This window comes from Amia ocellicauda, chromosome 22 (genome assembly GCF_036373705.1).
Source record: "Amia ocellicauda isolate fAmiCal2 chromosome 22, fAmiCal2.hap1, whole genome shotgun sequence".
In the NCBI taxonomy this organism is placed as follows: domain Eukaryota; kingdom Metazoa; phylum Chordata; class Actinopteri; order Amiiformes; family Amiidae; genus Amia; species Amia ocellicauda.
Genome location: NC_089871.1, coordinates 11,264,171 through 11,276,182, shown reverse-complemented (window position 1 = coordinate 11,276,182; position 12,012 = coordinate 11,264,171). Strand labels below are relative to the sequence as shown.

The window sequence follows — 12,012 nt, the reverse complement described above, 5'->3', positions numbered from 1 at the left end:
CAAAAATGTTACGTCTAACTGTGTGTTACCGTGGTTTTACATCGCTTTTAGGAGTAGGGTTTATTCTCACCCAAGATGGCGGACTAAAATTTCCCTCAGTAACACAGAAAAGGCAATCATAAAACTCCTTACTATTAAATATCTATGGTCTCAACCACTTCTCCTGATCTCGCGAGAGTGTTCCGTCGTCTTCCCATTTACCACACAGCGTGAATTGAGTAGGTGCGAGATCTCGCGAGATTCCGAGGGGCTCCTCCTGCTGCTGCTGCTGCTTCCTGAACCGGGACCCGAACCGAGTCCCCCGCCACCCAGCCGAGAGCCAGACCCAGTCGCGCCCCCTCGGCCCAACTCGGGGACCCCCGCCGCCTATACCACGCTCCTCCCCTGCCAGGCCCGCTCCGCCTCGGGCTCCACCGCTCGCTGTCACCGGAGTATCCTGCCTCCCTTCTCCGTATCTGCAGAGCCGGAGACAGGCCAGGGCCGCCGAGCCACAGGAGCCAAGGAAAAAGCAAGAGACACAGGGGGAGAAATACATATATTTCAAAAAGGAAATAAAGCAGTATGGTGACTATTTGAATATTTCCTACCATTTTCCAAAGCAAACACTTTTCGTGCTTCTTATGCGTCTTAGGCATCCAGCACATTTGAGGAGCCGATAAGTGAATGGCTGACAGCCGCGCTGTTTAAATCACAGAGCGGTGACACGGCTGCAATACTCTCGCACAGGTCCATTTCCACACAGAAACAGCCAACATTTTACCCGTCCGTCCAGTCAGCGAAACCAAGCCCGTCCGCTCCTGGAGGTAACACATGTTTCTCGCTGTCAGAAGTATTATTAAACAGTCCATATCCAAAATATCCAGTAGAAAAGTACTGTATACATATATATGTGTGTGTATGTATTTATCGACGGTTCCATCGGGTGGAAAAATCCTAATCACGTTATCCTGTAGCCTGCTGATTATTACATTGACTGGCTGGACTGAGAGAGAGAGGGGCTCTCTTTATAGGTTTATATATTTCGTATTTAACGTTAATTGTCACCTGTGTTGTGCTTTAGTGTGATTTCCTGGCTGTTAGGAGGTTAATTTTGGGCACATAAGCGCTTGATCGGTTATATCAGTCTGACCGGGAGCGGGGAAACAAGTGCGTTTACACCCCAGCAGTCCCAAATCCTCCACAAATGGCTCCGAAGAAGAGACCAGTGCCGCTGCAAATCCCCACGCCAGGGGGGGACGGCCAGCCCGCCTCCAACACCATCACCAGCACCAGCACCAGCACCACCAACACCACCAGCATCGACGCCGCCTCGGAGTGAGTACTTTCCGGGGAGATGTGTTTCAGAGGGGGTCTGAGGTGACTGAAGGGTCAGTGGTCTGAGACCCGCAGAGCACGCTTTCAGGGAAACCAATATGTCTTTCAAAGTTGTTCAGCGTGGAGAGTTAGAAAAGCAGATGCTGTGAGCTGACACCCCCACGGCAGAGCACTGACAGTGTGGGACACCTGCTGGCATTGGTTTTTGGTTTATTGGTTATTAAAACCCATAACTTTGTGTCAGAAAAGGGATCTCGTTTGTGCGCATGCGGATCTGTCGGCGCATGCGTACTGTAAATTGTGATTTTCATTGCCATATAGTGTCTCCTGTTAAGAATGGTACAGTGTTAATAAGTTATTGTTTTTACAGCATCTATAGTGACACAATTTGACATGTGATGTGCACAATACTGTCACTGACAAATAATGTCTCCACTAAGGTTTAAATGCAATGGGATTAAATGAAATAACTGACCTAGCAGATAATAATACAAAATATTATTTACTCAGTTGTGACTTATTTCTGAATAGGATGTTACTTCTACTTATAAATGTAACTGCTATGACGTACATGTCTGTAGTTTCCTATTAGCGGATGGGTCAAAATTTTGATTTAATCTGGCGATAGGTGACACTATTTGGCAGTGAGACTGTTTGGCAGAACTCATGTGAACGGGCCTGGAAGTGCAGTGAATCCAGTCTGATGCATGACGTGTCTTGAACTGGGAAAGTGTCTGTGCACACATCCTCCTGGCGATGCACAGTACCCTCTATTTTGGTGTGGCTGCATCGGCCTACAGGGCACTGGTAATTCTGCAGGTTTCCATTCTCTTAAACCAACACTGCACCTGGTTACTAAAGGTTCAGAGATATTAGCCGAATAAAACGGGGAGGGAGGTGGCAAGGATTTGTACGTAATCAGATTAATTGTTTGCCTTGCCTGTCCCAAGGCAGCGCTGATAGAGAGCAGGGGGTGATGCAGCTCAGAGCTGTGCTTCCGCCCTGTTTGCAGGCGCGCTGCTTAGCATACAGGTGTGCGTCAGCAGCAGCAACTCTGGCTTGTTTGCCACCCTCCACCTTATTGAACCCGTAGATGCAGTGTGTGGTAGTGTTTGTTTGGCTTTATCCAGCTCAGTGGTTTTGGAAACCTTCTCACTGTGCAGATATTTGCACGTCATTAAGTGTGCGATGCAGAGCAGTTTTTCTCAGCGAGGTCAACAGTCATGGAATCGTATTATTATTATTATTATTATTATTATTATTATTATTATTATATCACAGAGTTTTGTTGTACAGGGTGAGGGAGTCATTTCCCCAGGCCAGGCAGTGTTCTGCTCAGGCATGTTAGATGTTCATGTTCAGTCTTTCACTTTTCACATTTCAAAACGCTGCTGGCAAACCTAGCAGGAAATGCATCTGAGTGCACTGGGGCTTTGATGTTTTCTGAGCAGCTGCTAGCTGAGTGCGGCACTCGCTGCTCCATGCCAAACCCGCCACATCAGGCCCAGCCCAGCCTGCCGGGAGAGCTCAGACCTGGTTGTACCAGTCTGCCAACACTCACGCGCACTACAGTGGGATGTGTGTTGCATTGTGTACTGTTTTTTTGGTTTCGTTTATTTCTCCTGGTTCAGTGTTTTGCACAAATCTTTTCATATACCCCCCCAATAAACAAACTAACTCGAGTGGGCCTTAGATGTGGTGTGGATTCCTTCTGATGATGATGCATGCGCCTACAAATAAGACCTGGCACTGAAGTTACCTGTAATCTTATCTTTCTCTCTGAAGCTTTTTTTCCTTTTTGTAGGACAGAACAAAAATAAAAATATTGAGGTCTGTAGTTTGTTTCTCAAATAATGTTTTCTCACTCACTCGCTCACTTTCCCTCCCTTTCTCTCATTACTTCTCTATCCTTTCTCCCTCCCTTCATCTTTCAACCACCTCTTTTGCCCTTCTCCCTCTATCCATCCCTTTCATCCCCCCACCATCTCAGAGCTAACCTGGAGGCCCTGCAGAAGAAGCTGGAGGAACTGGAGCTGGACGAGCAGCAGAAGAAGCGTCTGGAGGCCTTCCTCACGCAGAAGGCCAAGGTGGGCGAGCTGAAGGATGACGACTTCCACCGCATCTGTGAGCTGGGCGCCGGCAATGGGGGCGTGGTCAACAAGGTCTGCCACAAGCCCTCGGGGCTCGTCATGGCCAGGAAGGTGAGCGGCCGGAGTAGGAGAGGGGCACTCGGGGGTATGCATCGGTGTTGGCCTCACGGGTCCATTCAAAAGTGCAGACAGCTGTAGAAAACAAGAAAGAAGAGATTGGCTTTTTCACTCCATCTCACCCTTTCTTTCCTGTCTCTCTCTCTCTCTCTCTCTCTCTCTCTCACTCTCTCACTCTCTCACTGTCAGCTGATCCACCTGGAGATCAAACCGGCCATCAGGAACCAGATCATCAGGGAGCTGCAGGTTCTGCACGAGTGTAACTCCCCCTACATCGTGGGCTTCTACGGCGCATTTTACAGCGATGGAGAGATCAGCATCTGCATGGAGCACATGGTGAGGAGGGGGAAGCTTACCGTGAATGGTACTCGGCTCAGAATGTCCAAGACCTACACAGAGCTCGGGGGAAAGTCTATGGACTGTCTTTCTCTCTGTCTGTCATGCTGTTTCTCTCTCAGTCAATTAAGCCGATGCACTGAGGTCAGAGACAGGTTTGCAGCAGTGTGGGGGGGTAGCAGTGCGTTTCGCTGTGTGCAGGGCGGCCGGTGGGCAGGGATCAGCTGGGCGCTCTGTCTAGCTCGGCCCTGACGCAGATAGAGGGCACCATGAGTGTTGTGGATTGTGAGACCGCTGCGTTGTCTATTGTGTCTCGCAGGACGGAGGCTCCCTGGATCAGGTGCTGAAGGAAGCCAGGAGGATCCCAGAGGAGATTCTTGGAAAAGTCAGCATAGCCGTGAGTATTCCTGCCGGCGCTGGGGGTGCAAACGATCATCTCCAGGGTGTGTAACGTAGCACACGGGGCTGCCTGCTACTTCTGCAACCACCTTACACCATGTTTGTACAATTAGACCATGTGAGTTTATGATTTAATCCCTCTCTCTCTCCTGCAGGTACTCAGAGGTCTGGCATATCTTCGTGAGAAGCACCAGATCATGCACAGAGGTATTGTCTCATTCTCCTACTCGTCTACCCCTCCCCCCCTTTCTTTCTCTCTCTCTGCCCCCCCACCAATGTCTGTGCATTTCAATTCCTTAGTGTGAAGAGAAGCCTGTTAGTCTTTCTAGCCTCCCTCAAGCCAGTGTGTGTGTAAGTGCTCAACTGTGTGTGTGTGAGGCGAGTGGGTGTATGTGTGAGGATCTGCTAAGTGTGTGTGGTTTTGTTTTTGTTTACACTTACAACATAGTTTCTGTTTTGCTTTACTTAATTTTGGTGGTTTCCTGTTCAGGGGGTGGGTCTCTAAGCACGCTGGTCTCTGAGAGCCGCAGTGCCCGTGTCCCCCTGACCCGTGTGGCGCAGGGCTGAGACGGGGTGCCGGTGTGGAGGGGGTCGGCTGTGCCTCTGTGCCGCTGGGCTGCAGAGCTGTCTGGGAGCCCAGGCTGTAATTACAGGCATGCTTGTCTTCCTGCGCTCTCAGACATTATTGCTTGACTGCCGCACCCAGCACCCCCCCTCTCTGCACTGTGCTGGCCTCCACTCTACCCCTCTCTCTCTCTCGGTCTCTCAGTGATGGAGGATGCTTCTGAAGGATATACCTTGGGTCTACTTTTTCATTTTGAAATCTTCAACAAATAATTAAAATAAATAATTAAATTAGCACTTAACTTAATTTCTTCCTGGAAGTCAAAGCTCATTGTTCAAGACCGCAGCTCAAGCTATAGGAGAGACTGTATTGCATGTGTGTGTTTTGTATTGGGGTTAGTATCTACCCCTATTAATAAATTATGAATAAGTGATGTGAATTGATCAGAGAATCGTCCTCTGGGATGCCCTGCGGTGCTCTGAGGGCGGGGGGGTTGCGTCCAGGCGGTGCTCGGGGTCAGTGACACACATCCGACCTGTGTGTTTCTCCCCCGAGTGTTTCTCACCCCCCGCGTCTCTCTCCTCCCGCAGACGTCAAGCCCTCCAACATCTTGGTGAACTCGCGCGGGGAGATCAAGCTGTGTGACTTCGGCGTGAGCGGCCAGCTCATCGACTCCATGGCCAACTCCTTCGTGGGCACGCGCTCCTACATGTCTGTGAGTCCCACGCCGACCCCCAGAGACACCCGGGGAAGTACTGGCTCCAAACAGCTTCAGAAATCCGGGGCATTTAGACACAAGCATGTCCACACTGGGAGGACTGATCGGAATGATTTTGTTTTTGTTTTTAAATGTCTACCTGCAGATCACTGTGCCTGACTGGGTGACTGTATGGGGGTGTGGGAGCAGTCGCTGTCTGTGAGTCATTGTGGGCGCTGTAGGACTTGGCAGGCTGGTGCTTCTCACAAAGATAGGCCAGGCCTTTGAGAACCTGCAGGAGAGAGCGACAGAGAGAGAAACCTTCCCACCCGTTCTAAATCACACAACCATTAGAGATGCAATCAGTTCAGTGAAGTATTTATGAGCTGGACTGGCAGGCGCTGTAGTAGAAAGCGGGGCTCAGAGGTGCAGCCGCAGAACAGACTGGCACGGGGGTGGTGGTGCCCTCGATACTGTGTGGCAGGGGGTGGGAGTTGATGGCAACACAGGGGCATGGCAGACATGCTGGTTATTCCTCAACCTCCAGCAGGGCTGCTTGGCACTGGCACCTCAGGTCAGGCAGCTTGTCCCTCTACACAGAAGTGACAGAGTTTCTTTAAAAGCATGGCATGTGAAGCCCCTTTCCCTCCCAGACTCCCTGTGAGTCAGTGATGCAACAGGAATGTAAGACCGGGGTGGGAGAGCCTCGGCCCCATCTGGTTCTCTTTACAAGCCGGAGCTCTTGCTGACCGTGTCCTTCGTCCTCTTCAGCCGGAGAGACTGCAGGGCACGCACTACTCGGTGCAGTCGGACGTGTGGAGCATGGGCCTGTCCCTGGTGGAGCTGGCAATCGGCCGCTACCCCATCCCCCCCCCCGACGCCAAGGAGCTGGAGGCCATCTTCGGGCGGCCTGTGCTGGACGTGGCGGAGGGAGACGTGCACGGCACCTCCCCGAGGACCAGACCCCCCGGCCGGCCGGTCAGCGGTGAGTCGTGGGAGTGCTTTGGCGATGGGCTGAAGGGGAGTCCTGAGACGGCAGGGCTGGTGTTCGGCGGTTGTTGTTGTTACTGCTGGGGTACAGGGGGGGCCCCAGTGGAAACGTTGCGCTGACTCGCTCCCTCTCTTCCCTTCTCGCTCTTCCTCAGGCCACGGGATCGACAGCCGTCCTGCCATGGCAATCTTTGAGCTGCTGGATTACATCGTCAACGAGGTCAGCTGCCTGTGTTAGAAGTAGTACTAGTCATACTATTTGTGTTAATAGTATAGTTATTATGAGTTAGTAGTGGTAGTGTTAGTACTTGTGTTAATGGTTTAGGTAGTATTAGTTGGTAGCAGCAGGACTAGCATCAGAAGTAACAGTATTGGTACAGTTCTTAGTGGTAATTTTATTATTATTAGTAGTCATTGTTTTTGTAGAGTTCTAATGAGTTTAGTATGGTTTGCAGTGAGTAGTGTCATCATTATCAGTAGCAGTGTGGGTTTCCCCTCAACCTGTTGGCATCAGCTCTTGTCTCTCTGTCTGTCTGGGATTCCTGCAGCCTCCCCCAAAGCTCCCGCATGGCGTCTTCACCTCGGATTTCCAGGACTTCGTCACTAAATGGTGAGTCTTCGAGTCGAGTGAGACGTGGGTATTGTTTCGAGTGTGGATTGACAGCGTATAGGTTGAGAGGGTGGTGGCGCAGGTCAGGCCCCGATCGGGGGCATTAAGTGCAGGCCGTGTCCAGGGCTGCCAGTAACGGCCGATACATTAGCCGGAGTGTGGGCAGTAGAGCCGGGAGCACCAGGCCTGACCACGTGACTGACGCCGGGTCTCCCAGCTGTTCCAGGAAATGCCTTAATTGAGCTCTGCAGATCAATAGGCTACTGCAAAACAGCACCATCAACATGGACCCACCCCGTAGCCTGCCCTCGGGAGGTTTAAAAATAAGTAAACAAATAAATAACACGCAAAACTGAAGGCAGTTGGGCGAGATCCCCGAAGGCACCAGCGTGCTTTCTGGTTCTGAGACTGGGGAGGCCGGGGGGATATGCAGGAAGCAGACGCAAATGCTTAACCAGTTTTACCTGGGAAGAAAAATGGTGGCGTTGAGTCTGACGGACACCCCTGGTGTAGGAGGCCTGACTGCCAGTGACTGTGGCCGGCACTCTGCACGTGTGAGCTCTGCCAGGCCACACCGCCTCTCCACTCTGTGGTCACCACAAAAACAGTGTAGCCATGAAAAAGGCAGTTAAGGCGGTGTTGCACACTTTACAGACTTTTTTTAAATACATAATTGTTTATATTTTTGTGCCAGGCTGGGGAATTCAATGTTTTTTGTTGTTTCTTATCCTGTCTTCAGCCTCATCAAGAACCCGGCAGAGAGAGCTGACCTGAAGATGTTAATGGTGAGTGGGCAGGGGGCACAGCAAGAACTTCACACGGTGAAAGAAACATGGAAAAGAAAACCCATCGGGCCCAGAGTAGAGAGAACTTGAGGATATCAGACACTAGCAGGAGAGAATAAACCCCAGGCCTACTGCTTACCCCGCCACCTTCAATAGGTGTCTGGGGAAGTGTGTGTGTACATGTCTGTTCATTGTTTCTTTCTGTCTGCAGAACCACACATTCATCAAGCGCTCAGAGGTGGAAGAAGTGGACTTTGCAGGCTGGTTGTGCAAAACCATGAACCTGAACCAGCCCAGCACTCCCACCCGCACAGCTGTCTGAGCTGCAGCCCGTCTGTCTGTCTGTCTGTCTATGTCTGTCTGCCTGTATGCACCCGGATCTCTCACACATCGCACACAACCCCCCCCCAAATCTCTCTCTCACACACACTGTTTTCCTCTGCCCTCCGTCTCTCTCTCACACACACAACCACTTAGACAGGTTTTTCTTTTTCATTATTGTTCTTTTTCTTTTCCATCCACCTGTGTCCTATCACCCCCCCACCCCAATCTGGTTCCGGCCCTAATCCAGTCCTGGCTCAGGCCCCAGTCCCAGTCCCAGTCCCAGCAGAAGTCAGTGAGCGCTGTGTGTTACTGCCCAGCTAGAGAGTATTAACCAGCCAAGTCAAATGTCGAACGCTGTTCTGTCCATTTAAATACACAATGAGAGTTATGAGGGGTTAAGAGGGGAGACGAGTACAACATATTATAGAGAAAATCTATATTTAAAGTAGGGACGTCTAGATCAACCTACATGTGTACAAATAAAAACTGGCTTTAATGTTGGACATTTGTTACAATTATTTCCTCTTAATTATCACACTTCTGCCCTCTACTGGAGCTCCTATTCTATGTGCCGCCCCCAGCCCTTCCCAGCCCCCTGGCAGGCCTCACCGCCTCTCCTCTCGAATTAAGCGCAAGAGAAGGGGGACAGGGACGGGTCTGTGATCATTATCTCGCCCGTCTTTAATTTATTTTGAGGTTTTTTCCCAGTAACTCAGAACGATGCTGTGAGTCTCGAGTTTCTTCGGTGTCGGGTTGGGCAGCTCAGATCGCCAGCAAAAGCAGAATGTCTTTTTTTATATTACTTTTTTTGTTTAATATATATAAACTTCCGCAGACTGCTCTGTTATACCTGCATGTACTTATTAATTTCAATTTCTTTTTTAAATTAATTTTTATTATTGAAGGTCTTACAGCTTCTTTTTCACAGAAACTTTAAACGCGGTCAACTAACGTGTCCACTACCCTGGTGGACTTCAGATTTGCGGTCGTAGTGGACTTGTTGACGATCTGACCCCGAGTTTTCCCAAGGCTGTTGGGAAAACACTCCGTCAAGAGGACATGGCTCTGTAGGGTGGAGAACTCGTCCTCAACGGAGACTTGTATGCGGAGAAACAAAAAATCACGGCGGCCTGGGTCCTCCAGCCCCTTTTCCCCAGCTGACACACTGGCTGGCTGTGTGCAAACAGCTGCTAGCCGTCGAAAAGACCTTGAATTCCCAAACACGGATGGCACCTGTAGGAGGCACCACCCGTGCGAAGCAGGCTCTTGGTGAAGCCAGTAGCAGAAACAGGATTGTGTGGGAGAGGCACTGCAGGAGAGTAGGGGGCAGTTACAGTTGTATCCAAACGCTAATCCTGGCATCGTCAGTATTCAGACAGTGCTGTACAGATTAACCCCACTGTGCTTGGCACATAGTGGAGGTGTGCCATGCTTTCACAGATCAGTAACGTGGTGTATATATGTACCTTGATTCGTTTTTTTTTGTTTTGTTTATTTTGTTTCTTCTCTCTTGTGTTGTTCGGAAATGAGTCATGGGTGGAGATGATTCCCGTATGAAATGTCGTCTCTGCGAGAGCTGCGCCGGGCGATCTGTTCAAGGACAGAAATTATAATAATTACCTTGATCTTTTTTTGTCTTGGTTGGCTAGCTGGTTTGTTTGTTTTGGTTGGGGTCTATATTCCCTGGGGGCAGCATAGATGATATTTTAGTTTTTTAAGAATATTGTGATATATTGTGTGTGTGTGTGTGTGTGTGGGGGGTGGGGTGGTGCTTGTCTTTTGTGTCGGTTTGGGTTTTTTGTTTTGTTTTTAAATTGATGTACAGAGAGACAAACCAGTTGCCGTGGCCAGGCAGCAAAACGAACCCTGAACTCCATGCCTAAATAATACTTAAGCTGCTGCAGAAGCAGTTGTATTACACACAGTACTTGCGTTCCCCTCACTTCCCGTGGTGCCGACTCCCCCGCGCTGGGCTGAGTCCGCTGAGACTCACAGCTGGGACAGTGCGCTCAGGATGCAGGACAGATCCCACTCCCAGTTTTGTTCCTAGACTCTTTAAGACATTTAAGGAGCCTGAGAGGGGTTTTTCATTGACTCACTCGCATTGTCATACACAAGACCGATTCTGTCCCTCTGATAAGTTTGTGTATATAAGATTATATATACACACACACACATGCAAACATGCAGACTTCAGAGGCTTGAAAACACGTTCTCTCTAGCCGTGATCCGCTGATCTTGTCGAAGGGAGTTGGCTGCTGTGTTTTGTGTGTCGTACACTGCTCCGTGCGATGTCCTGTTAAATACACACACACGCCTGTATACACACTGGATGAGCTCTTGCACACGAGTGGGAGAGGCACAGTTCTGTAAAGGGATGGACGGAGGTGCGTTCCCGCAGCCCTGCCAGGTTCTGTACATCCAGATACCCCTGATATCATCATGCTGGATTAGGTTTTCTTCTTTTTCTAATTTTCTTTTAGTATGTTTTTTTTTTTGTTTACATTTCTAATTTTCTTCTGCCACACAACCACTGATTGTAAATCAGACTCCAGCAGAATCATGTCTGTGGTACGTGTGTCCAAATCCCCACTTCAGCAGTGTAGGTAGCATTGATCCAATTCAAAGGCTTTTTTTATATATATATTTTTGTCCTTTTCTGCCTGAGTATACCATGTGGACTGAATGTATAATTTAAGTGTTTAAAAAAAAAAAAAAATCTAAATAAATACTACAAACATGCTGATTGGAGCGCTGTGTTGTCTGAATCTTGCTGTGTGTGTGATGGCTTGCCTTTATTCCAGTCACCAGAATGTGTTGGGGTTTGACTCTGCCTTGAGCCAGTGGGTCTGAGTCACTCCCGAGTCTGGTCAGCTGCTGTTTTGCTCTTCAGATGTAGGTTGGGGTTGGGGTTGGGGTTGGGGTTGGGGGTTGGGGGTGGGGGTGGGGGTGGGGGTGGGGGTTCCCAATCAGAAAGTTACACTCATATAGAAAAATAAAAATAGATAAAAGCATAACTGATGTCATCAATAAATGTGTAATGTTTTTGTTGACTTGAGCGACTGAGATTTAAAGTGAAATCATGTCAGAGTTCAGTAAATTGTAATTACTCATTCATGCACACTTTCTAATTGACTTTTAACCAGTACTTGAGTATTCCTCTACTGCCCCTGCTGGGCAAACCGGGCTATAGCAGTGAGTGAGTTTCCTATGCTTTGTTAGTGTTGTGCTATTCTGCTGGACTCTGAAGCGCCCCCTGCTGGGAGGGGGGACTGCCCTGCCAGCTGTCTACGCTCTGACTGCCCCCTCAGGCGGCCGGGGGCAGCTACATCTTTCAGCTGGACTCCTTGCTGTGTGTTATGGTGCCCTCTGGGGGCAAGTAGTCATGCCCCCCCCAGCAGACAGATCAAATAAGTGAGGTGTGGGGGGGGGGGGGGGTGTTCCATCTGCAGGACCCCTCTCCACCGTCCCCACATCCTGTGTGCGCTGCTCAGGTCCACGTTTCACCCCCTCCCCCCTGTGCTGGCCCTGACCCACCTTTAACAAACCCTGCAATCACATGTGGGGGTGGGGAGGGGGAGGGCGCTGGCAGCCTTGTCTCGGGGAGAGATCTGCAGGACTGCGATCGGAAACGAGTTGAATGGGAAATACATTTAAAAAAGGGTGAGAGACAAAAGGCAGGAGGGAGGAAAACAAACTGACATAAAAACAAAAGGAAAAAAGGTCGGATGACCACAAAGACCGGAGAAAAAACAGAAAGGAGGAGGAGGAGGCTGCTGGGCTGG

General features: G+C 49.8%; 1 protein-coding gene across 1 annotated transcript; it reads left to right on the top strand.

Moving 5' to 3' along the window:
• The first annotated feature begins 238 nt into the window (after nucleotides 1-238).
• On the top strand, nucleotides 239-10,978 carry map2k2a (mitogen-activated protein kinase kinase 2a). Its single transcript, XM_066695102.1, has 11 exons — nucleotides 239-1,314; nucleotides 3,305-3,515; nucleotides 3,711-3,857; nucleotides 4,177-4,254; nucleotides 4,412-4,463; nucleotides 5,412-5,536; nucleotides 6,290-6,503; nucleotides 6,664-6,728; nucleotides 7,057-7,118; nucleotides 7,858-7,903; nucleotides 8,115-10,978. Exons 1-11 carry the CDS (start codon nucleotides 1,184-1,186, stop codon nucleotides 8,223-8,225), a joined length of 1,242 nt encoding a protein of 413 aa, XP_066551199.1. The 5' UTR covers nucleotides 239-1,183; the 3' UTR covers nucleotides 8,226-10,978.
• Nucleotides 10,979-12,012: the final 1,034 nt, after the last annotated feature.